The sequence below is a fragment of the Chrysemys picta genome, chromosome 2 (genome assembly GCF_011386835.1).
Source record: "Chrysemys picta bellii isolate R12L10 chromosome 2, ASM1138683v2, whole genome shotgun sequence".
In the NCBI taxonomy this organism is placed as follows: Eukaryota; Metazoa; Chordata; order Testudines; family Emydidae; genus Chrysemys; species Chrysemys picta.
In genome coordinates, this window is record NC_088792.1 from 191,185,823 (window position 1) to 191,198,041 (window position 12,219).

General features: G+C 41.9%; 1 protein-coding gene across 14 annotated transcripts in view; it reads left to right on the forward strand.

Moving 5' to 3' along the window:
* ZNF516 (zinc finger protein 516) overlaps positions 1 to 12,219 on the forward strand; it is a 135,611-nt gene that overhangs the window by 54,139 nt on the left and 69,253 nt on the right. For all 14 annotated transcript variants that reach the window (XM_042860440.2, XM_065585150.1, XM_042860435.2 and 11 more), the window contains one exon: positions 137 to 2,160. In XM_042860440.2, the coding sequence (XP_042716374.1) occupies positions 258 to 2,160 (1,903 nt within the window). In that variant the 5' untranslated portion in view covers positions 137 to 257. The remainder of the gene's footprint in view (positions 1 to 136; positions 2,161 to 12,219) is intronic.

The window sequence follows — 12,219 nt, forward strand, 5'->3', positions numbered from 1 at the left end:
CAAATAACTAAAAGTATAATATGTTTTTGAAATTGGGTCTGGTGACAAAAATCGCCCAAGGAAAAGTATAAATAGTTTTAACATATTGAAGAATCTACTTACACAGTTTCTGTATTTGTGTTTTTGTTTGTTTCAGGTGCTCGTTGCCATCTGCTTACAGAACATACATGAATAAAGTGACACCCCAGACTCTTTCGAGCAATTGATAGGGGAAACTTTAACCTGAGAATGAAGAGAGAAACACTCAGCAGAACCGTATGATTGAAACCACAGCCCAGCCCTCTGCTGTTAGACAAGGCTTTGTCCTTTTGCCCTGTACGACCGATGTTGCAGTAGTTCAGATGGATCGCAGCAAGGAGGCAGAGATGGAATTACGAAGATCCTCTAGTCCCAGCAAGGTAAACAAGAGTGACATTGATGGAGACAAGTCCATGTGCCACAGCTGCTGCATCTGTGGCAAGAGTTTTCCTTTTCAGAGCTCCCTGTCTCAGCACATGAGGAAGCACACAGGAGAGAAGCCCTATAAATGTCCTTACTGCGACCATAGAGCTTCCCAAAAGGGCAATCTGAAGATACACATTCGGAGTCACAGAACAGGCACTTTAAGTCAGGGGCATGAGGTGGAGATGGGAGAAGCACAGCTTGGAGAGATGGGAGTCTCAGAAGGCCTTGACGGATGCACCAGCCCCACCAAAAGTACATCTGCCTGCAACAAGATTCTGAACGGGGCAACTCAGGCAGACAACAGCAAGATTTTGTTGAGAAGCAGCAAGAAGGAGCTTGTCACAGAGGCATCACCTGCAGAAGCTGACAAGCTACCCACTTATCAGTGCATCTTCTGCAAAAACAAGTTTGAGAGAAAGAAAGACCTGGACCAGCACCTACATCAAGTCCATAAGCCGTACAAATGCAGGCTTTGTAGCTACATGACATTAAGAGAAGAGACACTGTTAAACCACATAGAGAAAGACCATATTACAGCTCAAATTCCAAATGGGGAAACTTACACCGAGAATTGCAAGAGTGAGCTGAATGCAGGGGAATTTCCTTGTGAAGTCTGTGGTCAGGCCTTTAGTCAAACCTGGTTTCTCAAAGCTCACATGAAAAAGCATAGAGGATCGTTTGATCATGGATGCCACATTTGTGGCAGAAGATTTAAAGAACCCTGGTTTCTCAAAAACCACATGAAATCACACGGTCCAAAGACGGGGAGCAAAAACAAACCAAAAAATGATTTAGAGCCCATAGCCACTATTAATAATGTGATTCAGGAGGAAACAATTGTGACTGGCTTATCTCTGTATGAAGTTTGCACCAAGTGTGGGAATCTGTTTACAAATATGGAAAGCCTAAAAGCACACAATGCTGTACACTTGAGAGCTCAAAGAAGCAGTATTGAGAACAAAGCTGAGGGGTTAATTGATGGAAACCTAGATCCATCTGTAAATAAGCAATTTTTCTTACAGTGCCTGAATCTGAGGCCAGCTGTAGGGATAGATAGAGTTACAAATGGACAGCCTGGAAAAAGGGTAGCTGAGCTGGATCCAGTCAGTAGCTACCAGGCCTGGCAGCTGGCCACCAAAGGAAAAGTAGCGGAGCCTTCTGAGTATGTTAAATATGTGGGATGGGATGAAGTCCTTGCTGATGCAGATGTGACTTATGACAAGGATAAAAGAGAATATATTCTTGTCAGCCAGGAGAAGCGCAAGCGAGATCAGGATTCACCCAGCTCCTCCAGCAACCCCAAGAAGAAAAGCTGTGTCAGTGGGCGCTTGGAGAAGAACAGCAATGTGCAACAAGGAGAAAACTGTATCCTTGCCCAGGGCGACCTGGACTACAGACCCTCCTCAAGGCAGAGCAGAAGGGCATCCCAAAACAAGTCCACCGAGTGCTTTGAGTGTGGAAAGATTTTCCGCACCTACCACCAAATGGTGCTCCATTCGCGGGTGCACAGGAAAGAACGCAGGAGCTGCAGTGAGAGTGGAACTGTTGCTCAGCCAGACCGGTATGGATCCAGCAGTGAAGAAGGGGATTCTGGTTCTGTTAGTGGACCAAGCACTCCAGGCTCAGCGTCTGCCCCAGAAGATTCTGTGACCTCTGGAATGGGTGAGGAGGGTGCTGAGGACAGCTCTGAGGAAGGAGTACCTGAACCATCACTAGGTAAGCTCATACACAACATTTCCCCGCCCCCCCCTTTCCCTATGTTACCTTTTCTTTGTCTCTAGCTCTTTTAGATCCCATGCCTCTAAGCCTCCTGGGGCCTGAATGTGGGACACAGCAAGGAGCCAAGGATCAAAATGATAGATGAGTAAAATACCATAAGAAGCTTAAAATTAATGTGGATCAATTCTGTAGCCTAATTAACATTGTTTATAGTCTCAGCTTGATGATTCAACATTTCTGATGTAAATAATAAAAGTGAGATCACAGGAGGTCTTTGCAAGATACAGGTAAATTTGGATTTCAAATGAAGGACAACTGAGAGGTAGCTTAGTTACCCCTAGCAACGCAGTTACCTCTGCTGTTTGCTTCAATATCTCTGCTGTTAGCTTCAGTATAGCAGTATCTTTCCTGGACATCTCCAGGCCCAATTTTGTCCTGATTTACACCCTTTCTGTTGTCAGTATACAGGGGTAGTTAGAGCACAGTTTGCCTGCTATAACCTTGAAACACATAAACTTGTTAATTGCTAACGAGAAACTCATTCCTTCCTCTTTTCTTTTTCTGTGCTCTGCTTCCCCAAACTTGTGTTATAACTCTAAGGCTATAATTAATCTCTCTGGATTAAAGCAGTCCTCTGAGTCCAACTCTAGCTAAATGGAACAAATTATTCCCCAAATAGCAGCAAAGTAAATATTTAAAGAAACACTAAGCACTTTTATATCATTTTAAATTTTTGTTGTTTACTCTTCTTTGTTTATAATGCCCTGTTAGAAATGAGAGAAACATTTCTTTCTTTACTAGCCCTCTGCTTTTTCCATTTGGCAAACAATGACATTTCCCCCCATTTTCTTTTTCTTTCATGAAGAACTAACTAATCCCGGTTTTGTAATGTTTAACTTGTTTTCAGGAGCATCAGTGAGGAAGTCACCGGCACAGTTCTGGGAATTTTTTTTAAAGATATTAGTTAATGTGTGCTTCCTCAGCTGGCTAATGAATGTCATAGAAGAACAGCAACAGGTTCCAGGATCATGTATTAAGTTTTATATTTGATCCTTATTGACAGCAATGATGATGTGGTGTTGTTGAATATATTTTGTTACTGGATCATTTTAAGAGAGGTCAAAGTTTGAGCCGAAACTACAAGGCATATCCCTTTCTAAATGTAATGCTTAGATCAGGGGTCTCAAAGACGCGGCCCGCGGAGCTCTTCTCTGCGACCCGCCGAGCTCCCCCCCCCCGTTACTTCCGGTCACAGCCAAACTCCCCCCCCCTCCCCGAGTTATTTTATGTGGCAGCTAAGCTCCCTGCTCGCTGCTCCCCAATGTTTGGGGCCAGGTCTCTCCCCCAGCCCCGTCTGCCACCCCCATGCACCTCCCCTGAGTGTCCCCCGGCCTCACCCCTGCACCCCCTCCTATTGCCAAACTCCATCCCAGAGCCTGCACCCTCACCCCCTGCCCCAGCCCGGAGCTTTCACCCAGCACCCAAACTCCATCCCAGAGCCTGCACCCCAGACCTCCACCCCCACCCAAACTCCCTCCCAGAGCCTTAGGCAGGTGGGGGTGGAGTTTCGGGGGGCAGTTTCTGGGCACCACCAAAATTTCTACAAATCTGCCACCCCTGGAAGAGGCAGAGCAGGGGTGGAGTGGTGGTGCAACCCACTGCAGTGTGTGTGTGTGTGTGTGGGGGGCTTTAACAGAAGTAAATCTAACTAAGTGCATGTTTTGTCCTTTGAGTGAGGTGCATTACTGAGTGTATATATTTTATTAAAACCGCTTGGAAATTATTTGTTGTAGGAGCAGCAGTGATCTGTATGCTTTGTATAATGCTTAGCACTTTCCAGGAGGGAGGAGGGAGGAGCACGCTCGGGGGAAGGGGAGAAGAGACGGGGCAGGGGCGGGGCCTCATGGAAGGGGTGGACTGGGGGCAGAGCCGGGGCCAGCGAGGGGGGGTGTCAGTTATGCAGCCCTCGGGCCAATGCATTAATCCTCATGTGGCCCTTGTGGTCATTTGAGTTTGAGACCCCTGGCTTAGATCCTCCTCCCCTCTTCCCCCAAGGGTTGAAATCATTATAAAAATCAAACCCTTTTTTGGACCTAAAGTGTCCTTTTTTGGGAACAAAACTTGTCTTGGGTTGACTTCACTGTAAGTTGTCAACTTTATTAGCTTCACTGGGACTTAAGTCCCAGATGGGCAAATCAGGGGCACATTAGATTAGAAGGTTAAATTAATGAAATACCAAAGCCAAATTCTTATGTGCTTCCCTGCCCATTTTAAAAAACCACAACTCTGATAAGTACTAGTGACAGATCAATCTAAGTATCTATGTCATGCTCAATAGTAGGCCCAACATTTGGTCTGTCCATTTATTGTTGTATTTATGCAATTTAAAACAAGTTTATGAAAGTATAGTCATTGCATTCATGTTAAAGTCCAATGGGCACTGTCTGAAACACTCCTGTACAATTGATTCAATATGTAATTACTGAAATGCGGCTTCATTCAGGGTGAAATGAGGCTGTGAAATTCTACCAGTGCAATGCACAATACCTTTGTGGAAATGGTTGTGATGGAAAATCATCTCGCCAGAGACAGTTCAAATCAGCAAAATTCCTTTCATATAATGCTCAAAGAGTAAATTCTTCTTCTGTACTGTTCTTCTAAATCATTTGATTTTAACCTTATCTCTTTCCTACCTCAGTTCAACTTCTGAACGCTGATCTCAGAAGTGAAAGCATTTTAAAGTTACACAGCAATTTCTCCCATAATAACCTAGTGCCAATAGGAAACTAATTTTCTTTAGTTGGCAAATTGGTTCTCACCTTCCCTATTGAACAGTGAGAAAGTAGCAAACTGATCAAGCTAAATAAAGATGAATCTCAGTAAACAGATGCATTTGCACTGTTTGTGTGCTTCATTTTATATTCCAAAACATCACATTTGAAAAGCTAGTTAATCAAAGGGACTACTGTATAGTTAAGGAACTTTCTTGTTGCTACTTCATTGTTAATGCAGTTTATTAAATATTTACTAGTGATATCAATGAAGTAAACATTTTTCACAGCTGACCAAGCTTTCCAATTGAAAATAAAATAAGTAGGACACAATCATTTTTAGGCCAAGATCAGTATCTTAATTTCCCTCTATTTATATCTCTTTGGTGAGGCAGTTTAATGGATATGCCATTCAACTGTTTTATACTGTCGCCAGTTTAGAGATAGAGGATTGGGTCATTCTGTCCATCAGGCTGTATGAATACTTTGTTCAGATAAAAGAATTTTAGCCCTCTTGAGGTTGCTTATTCAATTCATGAGGCTTTCCCGCCTCCTTTATGAACTAAAACTTGAAGTCTATAGAGTATAGGCTAAATTCTGCCTTCATTTACAACCAGACAGCCCCATTAAAATCAAATGCTTTGTTATGCTCTTTAAATTGTCTTTTGTCCTAGAAGTGTTATGGTTTGCTACCCTCTGCTGAGGCTCTTCTAGTTAATCTCACAGGGTCAGGTGGCCTTTTTAGTCAATAGCAAAGCTCTAGCAGCCATCTTCAATAGCTGTAAGTGAACGATGTTCTCAAATTTTACAGTTACTTTTCCCCACATTCACTTTACGGTGTTATTTTTACTCAGAATGTGGCTGGGCAAACCTCATGATGCTCATGAGACTACTTAAAAATACATTATTTACTTTTATTTTCATATCTTAACTTCCTTTTCCCATAACTTGTATATGTTACTGTGGGACTACGAGCCTGAAAGGCAATAGGGCCTTGATCCTGCAAGAGGGCTGACCATTCCGTCCCTGGTCCAACATAGCATTTAAGCACATAATTAACTTTAAACATGTGAACAGTATAATTTAGCTGAGCGTGTGCTTTCTGGATTGGGGCCAGAATGCCTGGCACCTCACAGAATTGAGTCATATTAGAGGAGCAAACAGCATGCACCAAATGCAAAATAGCTCTGAGTCTCTCAAATACAGAGTGTTCCTACCCTTCACTTATCCTTTGCTAAATCGCTAGAGTCTTATCATTCGTTCTCAACCATGTGGGTTGTGTTTGCAAACCCAGATTACCATCCATCAGAGGCTCCCAAACTGGCGTATGGAGTACTTATAGCTGCATAGTCTTAAAGGCCTGAAGGGACCATTATGTAGACTGACCTATTGCAACATTGCAGGCCACAGAACTCCTTCAATAGGCCCATACCTCTATCTGAGTTACTCAGATCCTCAAATCTTGGTTTAAAATTTTTCAAGTTACAGAGAATCCAACATTTACTCTAGTTCAAACCAGCAAACTGCTGATGGTCTGTGGAAAAACTGGCAGGTCACATGGTGTTGGTTCTCCTCCTTTTATTCAGCTGTTAATCATTTTAAAAGATGACCAGAAATTGCATTCCTAATAACATTTTTCCATGTAAACATTCTCTGCAATTGCCATAGGAATGTTATGCAAATGAGAGGGGAGTGGTCAGTGTGATGGCCAAAGGGAGAAGAGGTGGCCCATTAGCTATACTGTCCGTTAAGAAGGAACTGCACTATGAAAAGATATAATCTCTGTGCACCGTTTGTCAGTGGCATGAATGGCATCAACAAGTAAGGTTATGTCAGCATTTCCATTATGGTGCATTTGAAGCTGCCCGAGCCAGGTGCAAGCAGCTGTTGCTCAGCACTTGCAATGACTTCAGCTTTTTTTTTTTTTTTTTATTAGTTTCAGATCTTAACTAAAAGTGGTAGGTTAGGGGTCATGCATCATTTCCATAAAAGTACAAGGAGAAACGATCTCTATTTTTAGCCCATCTGCTTCTCCCCCAAAGTATATAATTTGGTGAGCCAAAAAAAAAAAAAAAAAAGTCAGGACATGCAAGATAGTGTCTTTATTTTTAGGCTGAAAGTGGTCACCCTAATTTGATCCCCCCCCATGGGCAGCCCTAAAGCACAAAACAGGCAGAATTATTGCTCTCCATATCAAAGCCATCATTAAAACAAAATCGTATGGGAAGACACCTGCCACACCATTCCTTCCCCATTAACTTGTTGTGATCCAGCTAGATCTCTGTCTGCAGGTAACTGGGTGGGGTGGTTTGGGGTTTTATTTGCTTTTTTGTGTTTCCTTTTGAGCTTGATCTCTGCAAAGACCTTGTCCCCTCCCCCCCCCCAAAACAACAACAAACAAACAAATAAAAAACCAAAAACTAGTGTCATAGTGTGTTTGAAGCTTAGAAAGTGCTACAGCATCAATTTGTTCATTAAGGCATTATGGGCTATTTCAGTTTTGAAATCTAGAAAGATGCCTCAACTGTGATGACATGACTGCCAGATGGTTGCAGGTGGGAAAATGGGGAAGCAAGTTCAAGTAGTTTTAATTTAATATTTTAAGAGCAACAAGCAAGCAGCCGAAGAACAATATTTTGTATCCTCCACTGTAGTGCTCAAGGGATTTAGTGAAGGAAATAAATTACTTCCCCCTATGTACACATTCTCTCTCTGAATGAAAAAAGTTATAAAATAACTGTAGAAAACCAGGATTTTTAACTATTAGAGGTGGGATAGAGGAGGGGGAAGTTTTATTATTCTAATTTGTCTTTTTCCAAGAAAGGGAGGAAGAGGAGAGAGATCACTGTGGACGAGTGGGAACCCTGATTCAAGTGGGAAAGTTTCTCCTACATTTAATGTTTTTCCCCCATTCTCCGCCTCTACCTTTTATGTATCTTGTCTTGTTCTCCCAGCTTCTTCCTACATTTAAAAAAGTGACTCCTTTTTACTGATGCTTCTCAACGTAGCTGATGCATCCTGTTGTTTTGTTGTTATTTATTATGTTTATTACAGTCGTGGCTGGGGACTCACTGAGAATGGCGCCTCAGTGTGCTAGGCACTGTATAAAAAGAGTAGTAGGCAGCAGTTCCTGCCTTGGAGAACTTACCGTCTAAATAGGTAAGACAGACAAAAGATGGGGGAAGGTTGGAGCAAACAGCCAGTCAGCACAGGGGGCAGAATATTTAGTCAAAACTGTAGAAAATACTCTGATAGCATCATTTGTGTTGGGAGGTCCCTGCTTAGACTACTTCAGCAGCTTCTTTGCTGGCGTCAGTCTCTGACTCCCCCATACAGGTTCTTTCACCAAGGGCACATGAGTCCTAGTGCTTCCTTAGGGGTCTCCACTGTAAAATTCTGGGGCCAGGCGCTGCACTGAGCAGCACAGTGGAGGTTGTGAGGGCAAGAGAATGCTGAAGAGGATCTGAGAGGAGCAAGCGCTTCAGACCTACTCCCAGGGTAGCAGGGTGTTTTGCTACTGCAGATAAGAAAAAAATATATAAGGGTAGGACATCACATCACTACTGTTTCATGTTCATCAGAGATCAGAGAGTTCAGAAAGGGTTTACAAAAACAAAAACTTTAGAATGGCAATGGAAGCATGTCTGGCAGCAGAAGCACATCCTCTCCTGGTCATATAGTTATAGTTGATAGTTGCAGACTAACCTGAATATTCTTGATATCAAGAACAAGAAGTCAGAGCTCTTAACCTCTTCTCGGTTATGGTTGAAGTTCTAGGCACTGGAGAAGTGCCTGTTTGTTTTAGTTTTTAACTTGTCCAGTGGGATTTCTTGGGGAATCAATTGTTAGATACTGTTTTATGTAATGTCTTGTTTAATAAACTGAAACGGGGGAAAAACAGCATATTATTACATGTACATTAGGAGGTGTGGCAAACAACACTGAGCACACAGCCATAATAAAAAGAGACACACAACTGATAGCATATGATATCTATAAATTGGGGTACTTCGGAAGAACTATAGGGAAATCTCTGAAGTCTGTTGAAATTCTTTAGAGTAGGAGAGATTTTTGCAGGAACAGAATGGGAAAATGCTAATTATTTTGCAAAAAAAGACTGTCCCTACGTAGTGACCACTAGTCTTTTGGGAGGTTAGAAACATGAGCATGAAATAAAATGAGATTCAGCTGTGAAAATTGTAAATTAATACATTTGGGGACAACTGGTGAATTCTTGGCCCCATTGAAGACAGTGTGAATTTCTCAGGATTTCACCCTAGTAATCTAACAGCAATATATGCAGTGGGAGAGAAATATTTGGAAAGCAGTTATCCTCAAAGAGGCATGGGGTAATAGTGGATAATAGAGCTGGCTGACAATTGTTTAGGATGGTCCATAACTAAAGATAATGGGATGATACTGAGCAAAGGAAAATGTAGACAATATCAGAAAAAATGTGCTTATCTTTAAATATGAGAATTCCCCCCGCCCCCAGAAGTGATAAAAGCCTTATTTTTTGAGTTATTTAAAAAACTAAAATAAATAAAGCCCCAAGAATATAATGCTCTTATTTGTATGATTGATTAAACTTAGGGAAGAAGAAATGAGTTATTAGTGAGGGCATATGGGGAGATAATCTACAACATATTTGCACATACAAGTGCTCCTTCTGTCTTGGTGTGGCCGAGGTGTAAGCAAATGCACATATGGCTCTATATGCCCCTAATTCTGGCCCAGGGCTTCCTACCTCCCTGTAAGGAACAGGATATTTCATTGTGGGATACTTTTGTATCAGGGTTTTTAAAGTTCTGTAGAATGCATCGACGTTACTCTGTGGGCATAAGAGAAATTAGGCAAGGTTTGGGATCTGGTAAAACCCAAAATGTGTGTTTAGTTTGCACCAGAGGGGTGTAAATTCTAGAGTACACTATCTTACCATGCACTAATTGGCCTGTGTGGATCCTGCTGGCACGCACTAGAAGTTCACTAATGCATGTTAATGTAGTACTCTTTGAAATGGGGACTTTTAGGGCGCTCCATACAGGATCCACATGGGCCAGTTAGTGCTCAACATGCCAGTGCACATTAAAATTTACACCACTGTAATGTGGATGAACGCACTGAATAGAAAAGGCCTGTGATACTAAAATTAGCATAACAATACTTTAGCTGTATTGTCAACCCCAAGCATATAGAAGTCATCCCCTAAATGTCATGATACTGGCTTAAGAATTATGAAATTTTAAGAAAAAATAAATGTGGGTCTTTTGCCTTCTTGGGTCACATTTCCAGCTCTTCCCCTCAACCATGAGGGTTAGAAGTTTTTTTCTTTTTCCAGTGGAAGTTGAGATTCTTATATAATCATGAGCAGGATATCATCAGACTTGTGATAAAAATCACAGCAGTTAGCAATACTGCTTTCTGTTTTCTAAGAGATTCCTAATAAATGGGAAGACTAGAATTGATGAAGCTTAAGGGTTTGCCATGGAAAGACAAATCCTTAAGAGAACCTGAAAAGAAGGATAGGGGAATGACTGGACACCACACCATTTGCGCATGAAAACATCTTAGACTTCCACAAAGTGCAACAATTACAAATAAGGACAATTCCAGTAATTTAGATTAGTTGTATACAAATGAAGAAGAAAAAAGAAAGCATAATGCTACAATTGCACAATACATCAGCAAAATCTGACAATGTCTGAGTTGACTGTCAGTATAGAACATCTCCCCCCATGCACACTTTATTAGCAAAACTGATTCAGAACCACACACAAAAGGGTGATTAATGCCAGTACTTTCAAATATCACTGCAGGTTGATGACACAAATGTAGAATGAGGGGTTAAACAGAGGCCAGGGCCCAAGTTCTTTGCAGTCACACACAAGAGAAATTATGTAAGATTTGGTATCTGGCAAAGCCCAGGCTGTCACTCTTGGCAAATTCATGAAACCAAGATTAGATCAGTATACAGCTTGAAACATGGTTGATTCTAAACATTTCAAGAACCACTGGTGCCACCGGTTTCTCTTTGGCACCATTCTTGTTAACACTCTGAGAGCACTATTCTAACACACTCAGGGAGACAGTGGTATTACTGCATGGCCTGGAATGTGTTTTGCAAATCATAGATGGCAGAGTGCTATTTGTGAGCAGCATTGGGCCAGGGTATCCCTTCATAGCAGAATCTTACAGCACCCCTTTTAGGAGTGTGGTATGTTGCTCCAGACCAGAGTGGAAATGGACATAAATGGGTATCTTTCTAGTGTTACGGCCAGTGGTCATAATTTGCTTCTATTTATCCTTGGATTACCAGGGGTTAATGTGAATAGAGAGAGGAACTGAGAGGACCGAACAAAACAGAAATGAGTGTTTTGCACCAAAAGGGAATGGATGACAAGGAAAGGTTTGGTAGCTAGAAGCACTGAAGGGTGTTGGTGAGAGAGAAGAGGAGCCAGAGGACGTATATGGGTATGGCTAATCCTCCAATTATACTGGCTTTAAGGTCTACACGCCAAATTGCTTGGCCTTTCCTTATTTTAAGATAAATGTAGGAGCTTGTAGCAGATAATGGAAGAAGTGATTGATTAGAGCTGAACAAATACATGTTGAGTATTGGCCTGCTAGCTGTGCTCTGTGTAATTTTATGTATTATACTGACATCATACAAACTAACCTTTACCCTGTAGGCCTTTTGGGTTATTTCCACTGTTTCTGATTGGCCAAGTTCCTTTTTTGTAGGTTCCGTTTTACTGAATCTGAGGCACTGTGAGTAGATGAGCTCAAAGTATTTGCATACAATACAAGTAGCTTAAATTCCTCTCACAGTGGAGCAGATAATGTGGTACAGATAATGTCTGGTCCAGTCAAGTTGGTGCTTTAGGCATGCTGGGCTAGCTGTGGACACCTCAGTAGTTAAATTACTTTTTTTCCCAGAAATTAAATCTTTCTTGCTGCTCCTAGAAAACTTCATTAGCAGCATTTGGAGGTTTTAGATACATTAATAGTAGGTTTGCTGCTGTGACTGTTCTCCCATTTCTTGCACTTTATCAAACTGCGGTAGATGATTTCACTTGAAGCATTTAGTTATACTTGGTAAGTTGTGAAAGGGCAGCCAACTCCCAAGCACACCCTCGTAGCCCAGGGTGGGACTGCAGGCCCCTGCCTCAGTTTCCCTTCCATAGGTTCCCAGTTATCCACAGAAACTTTATGTCCAGTAACAAACTCCCTTCTTGGGGCCTGGTTTATTAACATAAAATGAACCCAGAGTAAAGTCAAACCCAAA